The sequence below is a fragment of the Mesoplodon densirostris genome, chromosome 4, assembly GCF_025265405.1.
Source record: "Mesoplodon densirostris isolate mMesDen1 chromosome 4, mMesDen1 primary haplotype, whole genome shotgun sequence".
Lineage (NCBI taxonomy): Eukaryota > Metazoa > Chordata > Mammalia > Artiodactyla > Ziphiidae > Mesoplodon > Mesoplodon densirostris.
In genome coordinates, this window is record NC_082664.1 from 45,275,052 (window position 1) to 45,297,403 (window position 22,352).

General features: G+C 41.9%; 2 protein-coding genes across 3 annotated transcripts in view; one reads left to right on the forward strand and one right to left on the reverse strand.

Moving 5' to 3' along the window:
- Nucleotides 1-20,638, forward strand: part of CCDC198 (coiled-coil domain containing 198) — a 32,284-nt gene extending 11,646 nt beyond the window's left edge. Inside the window, exons 3-6 of one of the 2 annotated variants that reach the window (XM_060098088.1) lie at nt 11,282-11,368; nt 12,508-12,609; nt 13,388-13,547; nt 20,403-20,638. In XM_060098088.1, coding sequence (XP_059954071.1) covers nt 11,282-11,368; nt 12,508-12,609; nt 13,388-13,547; nt 20,403-20,638 — 585 coding nt within the window. The remainder of the gene's footprint in view (nt 1-11,281; nt 11,369-12,507; nt 12,610-13,387; nt 13,548-20,402) is intronic. The other variant, XM_060098089.1, reaches the window with a different exon arrangement.
- LOC132489146 (succinate dehydrogenase cytochrome b560 subunit, mitochondrial-like) lies at nt 853-2,123 on the reverse strand. Its single transcript, XM_060098087.1, is given in 2 exon segments — nt 853-2,020; nt 2,023-2,123. Coding segments are annotated over 2 exon segments (507 nt in total). The 5' UTR covers nt 2,108-2,123; the 3' UTR covers nt 853-1,598.
- Nucleotides 20,639-22,352: the final 1,714 nt, after the last annotated feature.

Consider the following 22,352-nt stretch of genomic DNA (forward strand, 5'->3'; position numbering starts at 1 on the left):
TATGCGGCTGCGTCCCAATAGCTATCTATTTTACGTTTGGTAGTGTATATATGTCCATGCCACCATCTCACTTTGTTCCAGCTTTCCCCTTTCCCTCCCTGTATTCTCAAGTTCATTCCTTAGTAGGTTTGTGTCTTTATTCCCATCTTGCCCCTAGGTTCTTCTGACCATTTTCTTTTCTTTTTTTTTTCTTTTTTTTAGATTCCATATATATGTGTTAGCATACGGGATTTTTTTTTTCTCTTTCTGACTTACTTCACTCTGTATGACAGACTCTAGGTCCATCCACCTCACTACAAATAACTCAGTTTCATTACTTTATATGGCTGAGTAATATTCCATTGTATATATGTGCCACATCTTCTTTATCCATTCATCCGATGATGGACACTGAGGTTGCTTCCATGTCCTGGCTATTGAAAATAGAGCTGCAGTGAACATTGTGGTACATGACTCTTTTTGAATAATGGTTTTCTCTGGGTATATGCCCACTAGTGGGATTGCTGGGTCATATGGTAGTTCTATTTGTAGTTTTTTAAGGAACCTCTATACTGTTCTCCATAGTGGCTGTATTAATTTACATTCCCACCAACAGTGCAAGAGGGTTCCCCTTTCTCCACACCCTCTCCAACATTCATTGTTTGTAGATTTTTTGATGCTGGCCATTCCAACTGGTGTGAGGTGATACCTCACTGTAGCTTTGATTTACATTTCCCTAATGATTAGTCATGTTGAGCATCCTTTCATGCATTTGTTGGCAATCTGTATATTTCCTTTACAGAAATGTCTGTTTAGGTCTTCTGCCCATTTTTGGATTGGGTTGCTTGTGTTTTTGATATATTTTTTTGACAATATAATAATTTTAATTCTGTTTCAGAAAAAGCTGTCACATGAATTTGGATTAGAAAACATGACAATAAGAGGCTTGGTTTTTCTGGAAATGCAAGGAAGAGAAATAATCCTTAATAGGTTCAATGATAGTTTTCTGGATCTTCCTCTTGCATCAAAAGCTATATATCTTCTCCCCAAAGCATGTGCTCCAAGAGCCAACTTACTCTCTTCATCTCCCTCTAGCCAGGACAGGCTAATTCCCCTCCACCCCCACCCCTCTTCTTTCAGTCACACTGTGTGGGTGTTAAAGACCCTGGGCTGACCAATTAACAGAATTGTCCTTTAAGCCAGTAACCCACAGGCAGTGGCAACCCAAGCCCCACTCCCAGTCCCCATGGCAGAGGCCACAGAGTGGCATTGTTTCCACTGTCTTAGGAAGAAGCCAAAAGCTGACCCTCAGCACAAATCAAGGCCTAATATGGAGAGAGAATGAGGGCTCCCAGGCCCAGAGTAGGCTGCAAGCTGGGGGCAGGAAAGGGGAGTCTTTACAGTCATTCCATCTTTAGAAATAAGGAGAAAACTGGATCCTTTTCCACTATTCTGGTTCTGTAAGGTACTCTTACTGCTGAGCTCCAAGGGGATCTGCAAGCACAAAAGGGTCTAAACAAATCAAGATAACTTTGCCCTGGCTTAAGATAAGAGTAACAAACAGGAAGATGGGTCAATGCAATAACTGGTAGGAAGATGATGCTGGGAACGTTGGCTCTTCACATGGCTGCCAGCCCTACAGAGGACAACACGGTAAGAACCAAGACAATCACTCCAGACTGGTATAGCTGGGAAATCGTCAGGCCTTTTCCTAGGTCCCACATCAAGTGTCGGATCCCATTCCAGGTATGATACGTGAGAGGGAAGACGAGTGAAAATTTGGCTGTGTGGATCAGCGCTGGCCCCAAACACAGGGACTTTACAAGTTCCAAATGAGACTCAAAGCTCCCAGGGATCAAGAGGGCTGACAAGCCAAAAAGAGAGACCCCTGCACTCAAGGCAATACCAGTGCCATGGTGGCAAATGGACATCACCATGGGAAGAGACCATCTGTAGATAGTGACATGGGGAGACAAAGGACGGTTTGAACCAGTGTTCTTATTCCAGAACCTCTCCATCTCTTCTTTGGCTGTGGTTCCAAAGGGACAGCATTTCTGATACGGAGCAGAGGACTAAGGTGGGCACGGAGGCAATGATGGCCAACACGTCTCAAACAGAGCGCAGCCATCTTGGGTTCCGGCCTGGACGGAAGTGACGCCGACGGCCCCACCACCTCTGGGCGAGGGGAGGGCGTGTTTTTGATATTGACCCCCATGAGCTGCTTGTATATTTTGGAGATTAATCCTTTGTCCATTGCTTCATTTGCAAATATTTTCTCCCATTCTGAGGGTTGTCTTTTCGTCTTGTTTATGGTTTCCTTTGCTGTGCAAAAGCTTTTAAGTTTCATGAGGTCCCATTTGTTTATTTTTGTTTTTATTTCCATTTCTCTAGGAGGTGGGTCAAAAAGGATCTTGCTGTGATTTATGTCATAGAGTGTTCTATCTATGTTTTCCTCTGAGAGTTTTATAGTGTCTGGCCTTACATTTAGGTCTTAAATCCACTTTGAGTTTATTTTAGTGTATGGTGTTAGGGAGTGTTCTAATTTCATTCTTTTACATGTAGATGTCCAGTTTTCCCTGCACCACTTATTGAAGAGGCTGTCTTTTCCCCATGGTATATTCTTGCCTCCTTTATCGAACATAAGGTGATCATATGTGCATGGGTTTATCTCTGGGTTTTCTATCCTGTTCCATTGATCTATATTTCTGCTTTTGTTCCAGTACCATACTGTCTTGATTACTGTAGCTTTGTAGAATAGTCTGAAGTCAGGGAGCCTAATTCCTCCAGCTCTGTTTTTCTTTCTCAAGATTACTTTGGCTATTCAGGGTCTTTTGTGTTTCCATACAAATTTAAAAAATTTTTGTTCTAGTTCTGTGAAAAATGCCAGTGGTAGTTTGATAGGGATTGCATTGAATCTGTAGATTGCTTTGGGAAGTATAGTCATTTTCACAATGTTGATTCTTCCAATCCAAGAACATGGTATATCTCTCGATTTGTTTAATATCATCTTTAATTTCTTTCATCAGTGTCTTATAGTTTTCTGCATACATTTCTTTTGTCCCCTTAGGTAGCTTTATTCCTAGGTATTTTATTCTTTTTGTTGCAGTGGTAAATGGGAGTGCTTCCTTAATTTCTCTTTCAGATTTTTTATCATTAGTGTATAGGAATACGAGAGATTTCTGTGCATTAATTTTGTATCCTGCAACTTTACCAAATTCATTGATTAGCTCTAGTAGTTTTCTGGTAGCATATTTAGGATTCTCTATGTATAGTATCATGTCATCTGCAAACAGTGACAGCCTTACTTATTCTTTTCTGATTTGGATTCCTTTTATTTCTTTTTCTTCTCTGATTGTTGTGGCTAAAACTTCCAAAACTGTGTTGAATAATAGTGGTGAGAGTGGGAAACCTTGTCTTCTTCCTGATCTTAGTGGAAATGGTTTCTGTTTTTCACCATTGAGGATGATATTGGCTGTGGGTTTGTCATATATGGCCTTTATAATGTTGAGGTAAGTTCACTCTATGCCTACTTTCTAGAGGGTCTTTATCATAAATAGGTGTTGAATTTTGTCAATAGCTTTTTCTGCATCTATTGAGATGATCATAGGGTTTTTCTCCTTCAATTTGTTAACCTGGTGTATCACATTGATTGATTTCTGTATGTTGAAGAATCCTTGCATTCCTGGAATAAACCCCACTTGATCATGGTGTATGATCCTTTTCATGTGCTGTTGGATTCTGTTTGCTAGTATTTTGTTGAGGATTTTTGCGTCTATGTTCATCAGTGATATTGGCCTGTAGTTTTCTCTTTTTTGTGACACCTTTGTCTGGTTTTTGGTATCAGGGTGATGGTGGCCTCGTAGAATGAGTTTGGGAGTGTTGCTCCCTCTGCTATATTTTAGAAGAGTTTGAGAAGGATAGGTGTTAGCTCTTCTCTAAATGTTTGATAAAATTCGCCTGTGAAGCCATCTTGTCCTGGACTTCTGTTTGTTGGAAGATTTTTAATCACAGTTTCAATTTCAGTGCTTTTGATTGGTGTGTTTATATTTTCTATTCCTTCCTGGTTCAGTCTTGGAAGGTTGTGCCTTTCTAAGAATTTGTCCATTTCTTCCAGGTTGTGCATTTTATTGGCATAGAGTTGCTTGTAGTAATCTCTCATGATCCTTTGTATTTCTGCAGTGTCAGTTGTTACTTCTTTCTCATTTCTAATTCTGTTGATTTGAGTCTTCTCCCTTTTCTCCCTGATGAGTCTGGTTAATGGTTTATCAATTTTGTTTATCTTCTCAAAGAACAAGATTTTAGTTTTATTGATCTGTGCTATTGTTTCCTTCATTTCTTTTTCATTTATTTCTGATCTGATCTTTATGATTTCTTTCCTTCTGCTAATTTTGGGGGGGGTTGTTTTTCCTTCTCTAATTGCTTTAAGTGTAAGGTAGGGTTGTTTATTTGAGATTATTCTTGTTTCTTGAGGTAGGACTGTATTGCTATAAACTTCCCTTGTAGAACTGCTTTTGCTGAATCTCATAGGTTTTCAGTTGTCATGTTTTCATTGTCTTTTTTTTCTAGGTATATTTTGATTTCCTCTTTGATTTCTTCAGTGATCTCTTGGTTATTTAGTGGCATATTTTTTAGCCTCCATGTGTTTGTATTTTTTACAGTTTTTTTAAATTTAATTAAGTTATTTATTTCTGGCTGCGTTGCGTCTTCATTGCTGCACGCGGACTTTTCTCTAGTTGCGGTGGGCGGGGACTACTGTTTGTTGCAGCGGGTGGGCTTCTCATTGTGGTGGCTTCTCTTGTTGTGGAGCATGGGTTCTAGGTGCGCAGGCTTCAGTAGTTGTGGCTCGCAGGCTCTGGAGCGCAGGCGCAGTAGTTGTGGTGCACAGGCTTAGTTGTGCCACAGCATGTGGGGTTTTCCCCAATCAGTGCTTGAACCCGTGTCTCCTTCATTGGCAGGTGGATTCTCAACCACTGTGCCACCAGGGAAGCTTGTTTTTTACAGTTTTCCTATAATTGATATCTAGTCTCATAGCGTTGTGGTCGGAAAAGATCCTTGATATGATGTCAATTTTCTTAACTTTACCAAGGCTTGATCTGTGACCCAGGATACGATCTATCCTGGAGAATGTTCCATGAGCACTTGAGAATAAAGTGTATTCTGTTGTTTTTGGCTGGAATGTCCTATAAATATCAATTAAGTCCATCTTGTTTAACGTATCATTTAAAACTTGTTTCCTTATGTATTTTCATTTTGGATGATCTGTCCATTGGTGAAAGTGTGGTGTTAAAAATCCCCTACAGGGCTTCCCTGGTGGCGCAGTGGTTGAGAGTCCGCCTGCCGATGCAGGGGACACGGGTTCGTGCCCCGATCCCGGAAGATCCCACATGCCGCGGAGCGGCTGGGCCCGCGAGCCATGGCCGCGGAGCCTGTGTGTCCGGAGCCTGTGCTCCGCAACGGGAGAGGCCACAGCAGTGAGAGGCCCGCGTACAGCAAAAAAAAAAAAAAAAAAAAAATCCCCTACAATGGGCTTCCCTGGTGGTGCAGTGGTTGAGAATCTGCCTGCCAATGCAGGGGACACGGGTTCGAGCCCTGGTCTGGGAAGATCCCACATGCCGCGGAGCAGCTAGCCCCGTGAGCCACAATTACTGAGCCTGCATGTCTGGAGCCTGTGCTCCACAACAAGAGAGGCCGCGATAGTGAGAGGCCCGCGCACCGCAATGAGGAGTGGCCCCCACTTGCCGCAACTAGAGAAAGCCCTCACACAGAAACGAAGACCCAACACAGCCATAAATAAATAAATAAAAAATTTTTAAAAATCCCCTACTATGATTGTGTTACTGTCAATTTCCCCTCTTATGGCTGTTATCATTTGCCTTATGTATTGAGGTGCTCCTCTGTTGGGTACAAAAATATTCACAATTGATTTATCTTCTTCTTGGATTGATCCCTTGATCATTATGTAGTATCCTTGTCTCTTGTAATAGTTTTTATTTTAAAGTCTATTTTGTCTGATATGAGGTTGCTACTCCAGCTTTCTTTAGATTTCCATTTGCATGGAATATCTTATTCCATTCTTCACTTTCAGTCTGTATGTGTCCCTATGTCTGAAGTGGGTCTCTTGGAGACAGCATACATATATATCTTGTTTTTGTATACATTCAGCCAGTCTGTGTCTTTTGGTTGGGGCATTTAATCATTTACATTCAAGGTTATTATCAATATGTATGTTCCTATTACCATTTTCTTAATTGTTTGGGGTTTGCTTTTGTGGGTCTTTTTCTTCTCTTGTGCTTCCTGCCTATAGAAGTTCCTTTAGGATTTGTTGTAAAGCTGGTTTGGTGGTGCTGAATTCTCTTAGCTTTTGCTTGTCTGTAAAGGTTTTAATTTCTCCATTGAATCTGGAAGAGATCCTTGCTCAACCAAGAGTAATCTTGGTTGTAGGTTTTTCCCTTTCATCACTTTAAATATATCCTGCCACTCCCTCCTGGCTTGCAGAGTTTCTGCTGAAAGATCAGCTGTTAACCTTATGGGGATTTCCTTGTATGTTATTTGTTGCTTTTCCCTTGCTTCTTTTAATATTTTTTCTTTGTATTTAATTTGTGAAAATTTGATTAATATGTGTGTGGGCATGTTTCTCCTTGGATTTATCCTGTATGGGACTCTCTGCACTTCCTGGACTTGACTGACTACTTCTTTTCCCATATTAGGTAAGTTTTCAACTATAATCTCTTCAAATATTTTCTCAGTCCCTTTCTTTTTCTCTTCTTCTGGGGCCCCTCTAATTCAAATGTTGGTGCATTAAATGTTGTCCCAGAGGTCTCTGTGACTGTCCTCAACTCTTTTCATTCTTTTTTCTTTATTCTGCTCTGAGTAGTTATTTCCACTACTTTATCTTCCAGGTCTATCTACCCGTTCTTCTGCCTCAGTTATTCTGCTATTGATTCCTTCTAGAGAATTTTTAATTTCATTTATTGTGTTGTTCATCATTGTTTGTTTGCTCTTTAGTTCTTCTAGGTCCTTGTTAAACGTTTCTTGTATTTTCTCCATTCTATTTCCAAGATTTTGTATCATCTTTACTATCATTACTCTGAATTCTTTGCCAGGTAGACTGCCTATTTTCTCATTTGTTAGGTCTGGTGGGTTTTTATCTTGCTCCTTAATCTGCTGCATATTTCTCTGTCTTCTCATTTTGCTTAATTTACTGTGCTGGGTTCTCCTTTTCACAGGCTTCATGTTCTTAATCCCATTGTTTTTGGTGTCTGCCCCCAGTGGGTAAGGTTGGTTCGGTGGTTTGTGTAGGCTTCCTGGTGGACTGATGCCTGTTTTCTGATGGATGAGGATGGATTTTGTCTTTCTGGTGGGCAGGACCACGTCTAGTGGTGTGTTTTGGGTTGTCTGCAAACTTATTATGATTTTAGGCAGCCTCTCTGCTAATGGATGGGTTGTGTTCCTGTCTTGCTAGTTGTTTGGCATGGGGTGTCCAGCACTATAGCTTGCTGGTCATTGAGTGGAGCTGGGTCTTAGCGTTGAGACTGAGATCTCTGGGAGAGCTCTCACTGATTGATATTACGTGGAGCCAGGAGGTCTCTTGTGGCCCAGTGTCCTGAACTTGGCTCTCCCACCTCAGAGGCTCAGGCCTGACAGCCAGCTGGAGCACCAAGCTAGTGTTGGAGGGTCTCCTGCAGAGGTTGGGGCTGCTTGTGGCTCACTGCAGGGACAAGGACACTGGCAGCAGAAGTTCTAGGAAGTACTCCTTGGCATGAGGCCTCCCGGAGTCCACAAGTAGCCTCAAGAAAGGGCCTGTAGCTTCCAGTGCTGGATCACCTCAGGCCAAACAACCCTGTACTTTATATATATATGTATATATTCCCTCCTGCCAGGACATATCCCAGACCTATTGAATCTCAATCCCCAATGAATAGTCTAGGAATTTTTTTTTTAATCCCAGGAGAGTCTAACAATAAACCAAGTTTAGAAACAAGTATGGAGAAAGGAACATGGGATTTGGAAGTGGACAGACCTGAGTTTGAATCCCAGAATCAGCACTTTCTAGCTCTGCAAACTTGCACAACTCATTAACCCCTGTGAAACAGAGAATCACCATAATTATACACAGGGTTCATATGGGGATTGAATGACATATTGTGAGTGTGGCATGATGGACGGCAGTGGCTGCAAAGGCATATGGGCCTAATCACCAGACAGAACCAAATCTTTAACCAAGTCCAGGGGATGGCACAAACACTTCCTTGTTCTCTCCTCACCCTGAAATCCCCCTCAGTCATTGCTGAGTCTTCCTCGCATAGGTTCCCACATATCCTTTCCTCTTGGTCTCCCTCCCCCTTCCTTTTCTTCTCCATTCTTTCAGGGTTCTGACTTGATCAGTGGCTGCTTCCTGTGCCAGCAGGTGTCATTTACCCTGCACCTTTAGGTTCTGCAGAGTTGAGAGACAGGACAACAAACAAGCCTCTTTCTAGCTAGTATTAATTACCTCTCATTACCTCATTGCTAAGTTATTATGTTAAAAAAAAATCCCTCACTTCCTCACCTGAGGTGAGACCGGGACAGAGAACCACTTCTTTCCACAAAGGCAAATGGCCTGGCACATCTAACACAGAGATGAGTTTTTGCCACTTTGTCTCTCCTTCCCATCTCCACATCCTTTACCTTTCTTTCCTTCCTTGCCAGCTCAGCTTTGGGCTGCTCTACCAGAAAGGGCTGCTGGTTGTTCTCCCTAGAACAGCTCAGGCCCAGCCCAGGGACCAGGAAATTGTTCTACAGGGAAGGAGCAGGAGGCCCCAGTCACGCTCCCCCTTATGAGTGCTGGATGCTCGGCAGCCATTTTCCATGGTCTCTTCCTCTCTTTTCACTCTGGTCATCTTGAAGAACAAACTGGCTTCCAGGCCTACCCCTTGATAAGGCAACCAATCAGACTACAATGGAAAATACTTTCAAAATATATTAGGATTTGCTTTTAGTGTTGGACTAAGGTGGATGTGGTGCTTACACTGGTTTCTGTGGCATGGTGTCCTCCTGGTTTTCCTCCCGCTTCTGAAGCAATCGTTCCTCCATCTCCTTGGCCAGCCCATCCCCATCCACCAGCTCTCAGTGTTGGAATATCCTTGACTCTGCTCTTCTCACTCTGGACCTCATTCATCCTATGGTTTCAGTTATTCTCTACCCAGGGATGATTCCCAAGCATGCATCTTCAGCACAGACCTCCCCTCTACATTCCACCCAAACGTGGCTCTTTTCCAGGATTCCCCACCTCAGCAAATGACAGCACTATCCATCCCTTGTATCTGGATGTCATTTGGACATGTCACTCTCCTTCAATAACCATCACGAATCTTGCTTGGTCTGTTCTAAACATTTGTAGAGCCCATCAATTTCCCCCCCCATGAGCCCCCAGCCCATCATCTTTGTCTTCCTAAGTGCTCACCTACATCCACAATTGCTCTTCTTCAGTATAGTTCCCACACTGCAGCTCGAGTGATCATTTTTTTAAGCAAATGTAGTCATGTCCCTACTCAGCTGAACATGTGTTGATGGCTGCCTGCTCCTCTTAAGAAGACAATGTCTTCATGATGCCCCATCAGGCCCTTCATGAGCTGGCCCCTGCCTACCTCTCCAGTCCCATGTGAGCCACTCTTCCTCTCACTCTTAACTGCAGCTAACTGACTTCTTACAGTTCCTTCAAGAGATCATGCTCTCTCCTGCCTTGGGCTATTGCCCATGTGATTCCCTCTGCCTGGAGCTCCTGAATCCCTGAAAACTCCCAACCTTACAACTGCTGCTAAAAAATTACTTCCTCAGGAAACTTTCTTGGACTGCCTCCTGACCCCTCTGTCCCTTGAATTAGTTTTCTAGGGCTGTGGTAACAGAGTATAATAACTGTGTGGCTTAAAACAATAGAAATGTATCATCTCACAGTTCTAGAAGCTACAAGTCCAAAATTAAGGTGTGTTCAGGGGTGGTTCCTTCTGGGGGCTACGTGGAAGAATCTGTCCCATGCCTGTCTCTTAGCTTCTGGTGGTTTGTTAACAATCTTTGACATTCCTGGACATGTGAAAGCATCACCCCAATTGCTGCCTTTATCTTCACGTGGTATTCTCACTGTGTGCATGGCTGCATCCAAACTTCCCTTTTTTATAAAGATACCAGACACATTGGATTGAGGGTCCACCCTATTCCAGTATGACTTCATCTTAACTAATTATATCTGCAAGGACCCTATTTCCCAATAAGGTCGCACTCTGAGGTACTGGGGGGAGGTGGTTTAGGGCTTCAACATATGAATTTGGGGGGAACATAATCCAATTCATAAAACCCCTCATTCCCAAGGTGGAGTCCTCCCATTATATCTTGTCATAGTCCTACCCTGCAGATTTTTTCTTCAAAGCCCCAATCGCAGTTTGTAATTATTCATCGAATAATCACACAAGCAACAGTGTACTTGTTTCCCCATAGATCGTAAGCCCCAGGAGGGACCATGCTCATTTTTGTTGAGCATTGCATCCCAATGCCTGGCCGGTAGCAGTCATTCAATAAGTAATCACTGAGTGAACAAATAAATTCAGGTCCCTGATTGCATGTCAATGTGAAGAGACCAGCCCTTGTCTCCCAAGCCTACTCAGTCACTTCCTAGTGCTCCAAATTAAGTCATCTAAGACAGGTAGAGCTGGCGGCAAATCACTAGTTCATCAACTGGTGCCTAGTCTTAGTGACCACTTGAAACTTCAGCATCACCTCCCCAATAAAGCCAAGGCCCTGCTGGAAAAATCCATGTCTAAGATTTGTTAGCACAGTGCACTTTCATTGTCAATGTGCCTCGTAAGCACCAGTGAGGAGCACCTCTGAGGAGGCTGAGGGAGCTTCTCTGGAGAGCTTAAAAATAGGTTACTTCCCTAAGGACCAGAATAGTTTAGCTGGGTGGTTAAGGGATAAATAAAGTAAAGGAGCTTCCTGGCGCCTTTTTCATCTCTAATATTCTAAGACCCTTGTTGTTTGATAACTGTGGACATAGTCCCTCAATGCAGACAGAAAATGATTCTTAATCCTTTAACTCTATGACCAATATTTAGATCAATGAGTCACTGGCAACAGTGCAAGAGAACACTGAAGAACCCAGATAGGTCAAAAAGCCTTTCACACAGATACAGCTGTAATCCTGTAGAAACTGCCTTCCCTGTGTGCTCTCATGAATATGTGCAGAGTGTTAAGATAGTTTAATATCTGGCTTTTATGTTTCATCATCTCATGGCATGAGGAATGCTGAATACTCTAAATGTTGGACTTCCAGAAGCTTGAACCCATTGACCTGCCACAAGTAATTACTTCTGAAAGGCTCCTGAGCCAGCAAGAAGTTGGGAGGACTCACAAAGCCAAGGTGAGCGGCAGCAAAACCTGGAGGGGGTGGGGAACTCGGGTGCTGGCCATCCTTTTCCTGTACTCCCCACACAGAAGACCTCAAAGGCAAAGAGAGCTATTAAGTCATTCAGAGCTAGAACTTTCCAAAGCTATCCATTCTCTTCTGGGCCTGCTTCCAACTGGCGATTACTCTTGCCTCTCAGCTGAACTCTGAGCCCTTCTCTGCTGCCTGGTGAAAACAGGGAGATGTAGATGAGAGAGAGGATTTTATTTGGAAATTGGTGATTCTAGAAGTGTTCGAATTTGTGAACACTTTCCTCCCCTGATTCATTTCAGAGTCATCTAGATGCTGCCATCCACAGATGACTGAGTTGATAAAAGATGTCCAGGTACTTTTAGATCCTCAAGGCCATGTTTGTGATACTGACAGTGCCCATGGAGATGGGCCCCTCCCTGAGGCTCATATAGCCACCACAGTCCATGTCCACAGGGCAACAGAACAGGGATCACTGAACACATTTGGCTGCATGTCCCTTCCCCTTCCTGGCCACAGCAAGTGATGAATGAGGGTATATTCACCCTTGGCTGCCCCATTAACTGTTCACATTGTCTCACTGGAGTTTATGATACACCAGGGGAGATCACCCAAGTCACAAATAATCAATTTAAAATCCTTCCTAAACTGCAGTGTACTAGGGCTTATAGTGGAATATGGGAGTAAACCCTACAGAAATAGGTTGGCCCCCCTCTAGTTTCATAGCCAGACAATTACTCAATGACAGAAGAAGCAGGGAGAGAGAAGCAGGTCTCATCAAACCAGAACACATTTCTGGGAAGATAGTTAAAGCAGCTGTTGACATGGAAAGTGATATCTTGTCAAAATGAGATATGGTAACATATTTCCATTCAAGGTTTGCAAAACTCTACAGGGACCTTAAAAATGATATGATACACATGGCAAATTGCCACTTCATTCACTGATAGCTTCACTAAGAACTGGTCAGGAAGCTGCAATGGTCCATCTCTGACGTCACAAGAGATCTCTGTGGATTATGACTGATGATTAAGATCTCACTCTGTTCCAAAAAGGATTTCAAGTTGTGATTGCAGAGTCAGAAACTAATTACTCCATGCTAACGAGTGCGTCATCTTTCATAGCAGGAACTGGAAAAGAAGATGCAAACTCTAATGTATCCTTCTGGGAAAAGACAATATTTACATAAGATGCAAATGCTGGAAATGAACCGTAAAAGACAAGAGGTAAATATGAGAAGAAGAGGGTCATATTTACCAAATGTACTCTACATAATCACTGCCCTGGCACATGAATATAGTTAAGCATTCATCTCCAGTCTTTGCCTAGCATTTTAAATTTAGTCATTGGAGCCGAAGTTTCAACTACTGGGGTTGAGAAGAAGCAGGAAGATCCCTTCTGCTACCAATTCTGTTGAGTCTTTCCTCTGTTTTCCATCCTCTCAAGGATGTATCCATGTCTCAAGTCTCCCTTTTTTTAACTGTTGCTTCTATGACATTCTGGCTCCAGCAGGAAAATGAGGTTAATTTTTCTTGGTTTAGTAAAAAGGAAGAGGGTGGTGAATTGGTCTGTATTTTGATACCTAGGCATCTCTCTATAATTTAAGCCATAGAATCATTTTATAAGCAAGATCTCTTGTAACAAACCCCTTCACAGTAATGTCTCCTGTAAATGTCATAACCCAAATTCCTCACTCTAGTGAATAAGCCTGAAGTCCCTGTCTTCTGCAAATCCAAATATATCATCTAGCCTATGGTGAAATGGTTTTACAAAGGTCCTCACTGTTTTGAGATTATAGGCATGCTCCCCTTTCTCCTAACAAACCTGCACGTGAAGAAAGTTTCCATACCTTCTAACAGGAAAAAAGAGAACCGTGTTCTATTTAGGGGACCACAGATGTCTACAGATAAGCACACCATTTGCAAAGCACCTGATCTGTTGACCTACTCTGGTGAAAGTAGCTTGAGGAGAGAATACTAACTGTTTATAGCTGATCAATTTCAGTCCCAAGTGGAATTGAAGACAAGTCTTCACAAGGAGGCAAGAACTAATAAGCAGAAACAGAGGGACCATAAAGTCAAGAAAATCCTTCAAAGCATCCCAAGAAATGATGACGGTGACTTTCTAACCTTGTTGCCTGATGAAACCTTGAACAGAAGTCCAGGTGAGGCACACAATTTTTTTTAGTAAAATATTTCAAGCATTTTAAAAACTTCATCAGATAAACTTCTGATGTGGAGTGGGGAAGGACAGAGCTGCCCTTGGGTTCCTGTTGATATTTTACTCCTGGAATATAATATCATGTAGTTTTGGATGGCCGGGAAGAAAAGGCAGAAGCTTCAGCACTGTGGTGAGATGACTCTTTTTAGAAATGTACTGTACTTTACATGCATGATTGCAATCCTTGCACCATCCCTATGAGGAGAAAAGGCAAAAGGGACTCATCTTGTGGTTAAAGAGAGTGAAGAACGTGGAGATACATTAAACAGCAAACTGGTACCTGCCGGTTTGGTGCCACATGCAAACACTCTCTCCCCACCCACGTGTTCCCCTGCAGCCCTCTTCCGCTCACTCAGAATGTCTAAAACTGAATCCAGCATCTCTGCCCTCTCCAGGCTTGCTCATGCTGCCTCTGCTATCTCAGTGGGTGTGGCCTCCCTGTTCTCTGTCGCTCTGCCGGACACCTAGCACCTTTCCAGCCCCGCTGCCCCCTCTCCTAGCAGATGGTCAGTCACAAAGTCCTGCTGGTGTCACCTAGCGCTGAAAGCTTCCCCCCTCTCCCATTCCCCACACCACCCTCAGGTCAGCATGTCACCCCAGGGCTATTGCTACAGCCTCCTGATGGAGATCCTCCCTCAGATCCTACCCTCCTTTCATCAATCCTCCACTTTGGTAGTCCTCAGTAGGGTCCCCAGACCACCAGCATTAACTGAGAACTAGTCAGGGCTCCAACCAGAGTGACTGAATCAGAAACTGTAGGGATGGGGCCCAGCAATCTGAGTTTAACAACCCCTCACCCCCCATGGTCCCAATGCTCCTAAAGTTGAAGAAACACTGCTCTACTTGGTAATCAAAGCATTGCCCACAGACCAGCATCATCTGTATCACCTGGGAGTTGATTAGAAATACAGAATTTCAGGCCCCATCCCAGATCTACTGAATCAAGACCTGAATTTTATCAAACTCCCAAGATGATTCTCAAGCACAATAAAGTTCTAGAAGCACTGCGCTAATACCAGAATAATCTTATGAAATGCAAATCTGACCATATCACTCTCCTGCTGAAAAAAAAAAAAAATCCTTCAGTGAGTCTCCTTGAGCCTGAGGACAAGGTATAACTCCTTGCCCTGATACTCTAAGCCTTCAGGATCTACCCTCTCCCTACCTTCCTGGCTTCATCTCCTGCTATGATCACTCCCAGCCCACACACTGCAGTCAGGCCAGGTTGCTCAGGGGACTCAGATGGCTCTGTGATTTCCAACAGACATTTTGCTCATAAACTCTGTGTTGTGTCGCCCCATCAATTAGCGTCCCATTAAGTTTTCCCTGTCTGTACTCCCCCAGAGCAAACCCACCACTGCAAATGCATGGTATTGTTCACATACAGAACTTACTGCGCTGTGGGTCAATCCCCCATTAGCAAGACTGACCACTTAGAGATCTACAGAAATGCTGGCCATGTCTCTGGAGGTCTTGAGCTTCTAAGATGCAAAGTTACCAGCTGAAAGAGACACTGCCCCTGCTCAGAGGAACGAGATGCTTAATCAATAAGTTAATTAAATAAGAAAAGGCTGAATAAATGAAAAATCTACTTGGGACATCTATTTAACCTATACTCCCACATCCCAGAATGAAATATGCTGTGTAGTCACATAGAAAAACAACTTTTACCATTTAAAAAATATTGGCAAAACCACCAAGAAAGGTACCTCAGTTAAAATTAGACACTTAGAGTCATTGCTTGAGATCAGGCCAAAAAAACCCTAACATTTGGAAGATGCTCCAGATCTGGAGAGGCCAGGGGAGACTGAGGCACTTGGAGAAGGGGGTTCTCCTCTGTTCTCCTGATACTTTTTAAAGCTGTTTCATTTAGTTCCAGCTAAGGTTTCTTGAGTGCTTACTCTAAGCCAGGCACCGTGGTCCACCATTAACATGAATTATCGCATTTAAGCTTCACATCTATAAGACAGGAGTTACTATTAGCCCCCATGTGACAGAGCCAGGATTCAAGGCCGGGTCTTTCTGATTCCAAAGGGTGCACTCCCACCCACCCCCTCATATAGCCTCATCAGGACTCCAGCGACTCAGAGCTGTGTCCAGGACAACCTTGGGAAAGTCTGCAAATGTAGAGGTTATGACTCCTCCAATTTCTCTCTCAAGAGAAGGTTTCCCTCTGCAAAGCCTTATAGACCTCACCACTCTGTAGGTATATGCTCAAGCAAGGGTTCCTTTTTACATATTCCCAAGTAGCATCTTTGATTTCCTTCTTTGTCTTCTAAAAGCAGTTCACTTTGCTTTCTCCTAAAAATGAAACGTCGCTAAGATCATAGACTTCCATGAGCATTCTGCTAGTTGGGTTCTGGTAATTAAGGTTCCTCTGTACCCGGCCCCTCTTATTTAAGGCTCTATTTGTCCATTTTTATTCCCTCTTTTGGAAGGTAGGATGAGAGTTTCAGCTCTCTTATGAGATAAAAATCAGTCTTTGTTTCTTGCTGCCTCTTTAAAATGAAATCACACGTGCCTTACATATATGTTATAGATATTTACATAGTAAATTACATATATCTGTGTAATACATGATAATGTATAACTTACACAAAGTGAACATTGCTCTTTTAGGTATACAATTCTATGAGTTTTAACAAGTTAATGTGGCTCCTACACTTCCCAGAAGCCATATGAGTCTAGTGAGTAGAAAAAGCACTGGACTTGGAATCAAAGTCCTTTATTTGAGCCCTGACGCTACATTCACTAATTGTAAGCTCCATGGGAGCTAGGATCTTTTCTTGTTCCTAGAACAGTGCCTGGTACATAGCTGCTCAATAGTACCGCTATTAGAATAGAATTAGAATAATAGAAGCCCGAATAGTACCACTAAGAGTAGCCACTCAATAAATATTAGCTGGGCTTCCCTGGTGGCACAGTGGTTGAGAGTCCGCCTGCCGATGCAGGGGACATGGGTTTGTGCCCCGGTCCAGGAAGATCCCACATGCCACGGAGCAGCTGGGCCCGTGAGCCATGGCCGCTGAGCCTGAGCGTCCAGAGCCTGTGCTCCGCAACGGGAGAGGCCACAACAGTGAGAGGCCCGCATACCACAAATAAATAAATAAATAAATAAATAAATATTAGCTATATATTTGTCCATATAGCTTTATTCTACAGAGAGATTATAGCTAACTTCCAGTTGTCTAACCTCTTTGAACCTCAGTTTCCACATCTATAAAATGGGAATAAAGCATTGTGTCTACCATGTAGAGTTTATATAAAATTCAAATGACGAGTGTAAAAGCTCATATAAAATGTAAAGTATCATATGGATAGGGACAAAACTGAAGAAATATGGAACTGATGTCTTATAGTGAAAATAACTACCTGCTTCAGGGGAAGTGTCACTCCATATACATCATTTGAATGTCACCTTCACAACTCTGTTCTTATCTGGTCACTTGTACTATTATTTACTTAGTATTTTCCTTTAAGGTATCTTGTTTTGTTTTATTTTTATAATTTAGCCTTGCCTGTGAATTACCTGTGACATTATGGGTTCGATATAGTGGTAATACATTTTTCTAAAACACATATTATAAAATACATAGCCATCAAACATTTTTAATGGTTGGTATGATCCTTGTACTACCTAAAATCACTCCCTATTTTTCCCACACTGGCCTCTGTTTCTTTCCTCTCTCCCCAAATTAATTTTGAAGTAGGATACACTTTCCTCTACTCTGCTCACCCAAAACACATTTAGGTTTTAAAGGTTGTGTTTTTCTTGTTTTCTTTTTTCTTTAAGTCTAGCAACCATAAAAAATCAAACAGAGATTTATCAAAATGTAACAAGTAATAAGACATCTAGCTCAGAAGTTCTCAGACTTTAATGCTTAGTATACAAAAATTTGTATATAGTGCTTTGTGAGTGACTTAAGGGATTTTCAAGGATAAAACTGAACATGTGACTTTTGCCTCACATACTAACTTTAGAGTTGAAATATCATAACACCAAGAGCGTAGTGAGAGTCAAGCTATTGCTAATATTACATTAGATCCCACCATTAACAAATGGTCTCTTCCTGTTTCAAAGCTCCTGCCTCTAGTCCGCAGAAAATCCCTGTTCTCAGTCCGAGTGATGCTTCTAATAGTTCTGGGCTCATGTGTAGAACAGAGATGATTGACACGCTCTGGCCCCAATGAATGAAGTCCTTCCCAGGTCCCAGTTACCAATACTTCCTGCCTGCCAAAATTTTCTGATGGCTCACTTGTTCATTCCTTTACTTATTTACTCTTTCAACAGATACTGAACTGAGTAGATGTGGTACTTACAAAATAGCACACACAATGAACAAAGGAAAGTCCAATGAGAGTATAACTGAGAGACCTAATAATCTGAGGAGTTGGACAGTTTCTGTGAGGAAGTGATATTTAAATTGAGACAGGAAATAGCTGCATGAAGGGAGCGGGTGAGCACGTGAGCGTAAGGAACAGAGTCCTGGGACATCCTAAACTGTGATTGATAAGAGCATGTGCAAAAGCCCTTGAGTGGGAAGGAGCCTGACAGATTCCAGACACCAGATGGAGAAGAGACATTGAGATAGAGAATGATTGGAGATGGCTCTGGAGGCACAGTCAGGGCCCAGGGCACACAGGGTCTCATAAATCATGTCAAATAAAGACTTTGAACTCTATCTTAAGATCAATGGGAAGCCACTGAAAGAGCAAGTAAGTGAACTATTGGGTTTATATTTTAAATATTACTCTGTCTGAACTGTGGAGCATGGATGGGAGAAGAATGCATGAGGATGTGGGGAGACAGGTGAGAAGTACATAGCAGTAGTGCAAGAGAGAGGTGGCATCTGGACCAGCAGAGAAGGGTGACACAGAGGAGGGAGAGAAGGAGCCAGATATAAGATATTTAGGAGAGAGAATTGGCAGAACCTGGTGATGAATTACACATGGGTACGTGGAGAGAGTGAGGTGGTCAGGAGGATTCTTGGGTTTCTCCTGAAGAACTAGGCAGATGATGGAACAAAGTTACGACCAAGTGTTGGACTAGGGTAACTGGGAGAAGTGGCAGGTTTAAGACAGAAAAAGAAGGTGGAGCTGACATATTGCCAGGAGACATCAAAGAGGAGGTGTCCAGTTGTACAAAAAATGTATCAGAGCTCAGGAGACAGATTAGGGCTGCAGGATAAATTAACTATAGTTTTCTGTCGGGGCTGTGTAAATAGATAATGCTAGTAAGTACAGTAACATTCAAGGGGAGAGCAGGGTAGCCCCTCAGTGAGGCAGAAAGGGAACTTGTGAGTCACAAGGCATGAATCCTCACGTTGAAATGCTTGATATTCTTTTGTAACCATATGCAAATTCAGATATCAAGGGCTTAAATAAAATATGCCTTAAGATTTGATAAACAACTATCATGAAAACAACATCCATAAAGTTACAGCTGATTCCACCAGACTGAGGGGAAAATCTGGACTTTGACCCAGGATGATTTTCCAAGCTTGAAAATGGTCGTTAAGATTTTGTTTTCTTAAAAGTCACCTTCCTTGCATAAAGCCATGTTGTTCTGAAGTGCATTCTAAAAGGACACTGGGTACTACTTAAATTAAAAGCTAAAGTAAAGACATACATGCACAAAATCCCACACCAAAAAATAAATTAAATCTCTTCCAAAAAAAAAAAAAAAGAAGGTAAAATAAGTGCCTGACCCTTTGAGCTCCCTAGTTCTGTAGATCTGGCATCTGTGTCTCTGAAAAGCTCCATAGGTGATTCTGCTACGAAAGGCAGAGCTGATGTGAAGGTTAAGAAAAGTGTACAGTATGTGCCTAGCATGTAGTAGATGTTCAATAAGTAGGTCCAGGCAACATCACCTGTGCAATATTCTTGCCAAAACCACTTAACCTTAATTTAATCACAAGGAAACAATCAGAGAAGCCCGAATTTAGGGCCATTCTACCAAACAATTGACCTGGATGCTTTAAAATGTCAGTGTTAGGGAAAAAAAGAAGATAATGAAGGTGGAGGAGGAAAAGAGCCAATGAGAGAGTTGGGGAGGGGGAGAGAAAGAGAGACGAAGGAGAAGAAGAAGGGGGATATGGGAGGGGGATAGGAGGGGAGGGGAAGGCGAAGAAGAGAGGGAGAGAAGGAAGGAAGGAAGGAAGGAAGGGGAAGAGAAGAAAGAAGAAAAAGATAAGAGAGTGTTCTTGAATTAAAGGAGACTAAGAGACAAGAAAATAAAATGCAACACATATTCCTAGATTGGATCCTGGATCTAAAAAATAAAACACAAACAGACAAACAAAAAGCCGTTATAAAGGGCATTACTGGGACAACCATGGATATTTGAATACAGACCGTATATTAGAAAACAATGTTGTCTCAATGTCATATATCTTAAGTGTAATAATTGTATTGTGGTTACATAGGAAAATTGCCCTTGTTCTTAGGAGACCTGTGGTGATGTATTTTGGGAGGAAGTGACTGCAACTAATTCTCAAATGGTTCAGCTGAAGAAAAGCGTGTGTGTGTGTGTGTGTGTACATATATGTATAAAACAATACTGTGACAAAATGTTGTTCATGAGTTAGGGTATACAAGTGTCTACTGTGCCATTCTTGTGACTTTCAGAAGATTAAAAAGTTTTTTAAATAGCAAGGAACTGTGTGTGTGTGTGTGTATTTTTTTTTTTTTTAAAGAACACGAAGTAGATTATTTTGTGTTCCTAAAAACCTAAGCACTTAAACAAATACATCATTGTCAGGGGAAAAAATAAATTAAGTGAACTTCTAATTCTTTGTAGAAAACACACAGAATGCAGAATTTCTGGAACATCAAGCAAGTAATGACTATTGTGCCCAGAAAATTGGCAAATTGGAAACATGGCTCCGTGAACAAGAGGCTCGTGGACAGCTTCTCTGGGACAGTTCCAGCTCTGACTCAGATGAGTTGGGGAAAGACGAGAAGAAACCACGAGCACTGGTGAGGACCAGGACAGAGAAAATTCCACTTTTTGATGAGTTTTTTGATCGAGAATAATAATACTATTCACTAACCTAGATACTGAGTGCATTGAAAGCTTACCTTCCTTTAAAAATTCTCCAAGGTAGTATATGAATTATTTTGAGGACACCAATTCACTTTCTTTTCATTTTGAAATCCTAAGATTAAACATGTGAGATATATTGTTAATTATACTACATAACTAACTGCCTCAAAACTTAAGGGCTTAAATAACAGCCACTTATTGTCCAACTTTTCTGTGGGTTGCTGGGCTCAGTTGGGTGGTTCTTCTGCTGGTCTCTTTTGAAGTTTTTCATGCTGTTGAAGCCAGGTGGCAGCTAGGACTAGAGTCCTCTGGAGGCTCAACAAGGACACTGAGACAGCTGGACCTTGCCCCCTCTCTGTATCATCCCAGAGCCTCCTCATGTGGATTCCCCAAGTGCTCTCTCCTGCAGGGTAGTGAATTTGCTTTTATGTCAGCCCAGGGCTCCCCAAAGCAAACGTTCCCAGAGGAGGAAAAGCTGCCCATCCTCTTAAGTCTAATTCATGGAACGGGCCCCAAATCACTGCCCCCCAACACACACTGGATTGGTTACTACAAGTCATAGGCCAGGTCACAGGCAATGAAAAAGGGGCTACACAAGGCATCAATTCCAAAGTGTGGTCTATCGGGGTCCATCTCTGAGACATGGCACCCCACTGTTTTAAAAGCAAATTATTTCTTATAAAACAAATAGATGAGAGAGTAAATTTGATAGAAAAAAAAATGACTTTTTAAAGAAAAGTCACAGTGATGCTACAGCAGACAGTAAGCTCACTTAAGTCACTTTCCTGTGAGTTAGAATCTTGTTATCTCATAACAGAGAGGCTATAGGAAAAAGGTAAAATAATGTCAAGTGTGGAAGGTCACTGTGAGTTGAAGCTCAAAATTAAATGAAGATCCCTTAGATTATGGTGTAGATCTTAGAACTCTTTAAAAGGAAACTTAGACATGTTCAGTCCAAAAGTGATTATATTTACAAAATTTAGATTTTTTTTTACCCTTCAAGCAATCTACTTTATTCAGATTTTACCAGTTACATGTACTCATTTGTGTGTGTATTTAGTTCTGTGTAGTTTTGTCACGTGCGTAGATTCATGTGAGCAACACCACAATCAGATACAGAGAAGTTCAATCACAAGAATCCCTTGTGCTATCTATAGGGGCCCCCAAAGTAGATTTTTAGGCAATTTTAAGAACTTCTTTTGTATAAAATTTGACTCCACTTTTAGCATAACCTAAAAATATTTTTAAGCCATCCAGAAGCTTCTAAGAATTTAGTGAACTTTAAAACAAAGTAAAACAAAAATACCCTTTTAAGCCTTCTCTAGGAAACTTCCAAAAAGAAGGCAATAGAAACACCCCCTGAATTTGACATTCAGTGCATTCAGATCAGTCACTAAGAAGATAAAAAGACTGCTGTGTCAAGGGATGAACATTCATGTTTCTTCCAAGGACAGAGACAATTAATTAGGTCATCCCTGGGCATTTTTACTCCCAGTTCTTTGCAAGCAGTATTCTTACTTTTTCTTTGGTAGGTAAAAAGTGTATTTCCTACAAAGGAATGCATAGATTGTTTGACCAGTCAACCTGTTTGGAAAAGTAAGACCCTTCTTTTTTTTTAATTGAAGTACAGTTGATTTACAATGTTGTGTTAGTTTCAGGTGTACAGCACAATGATTCAGTTATATATATGTGTGTGCATATATA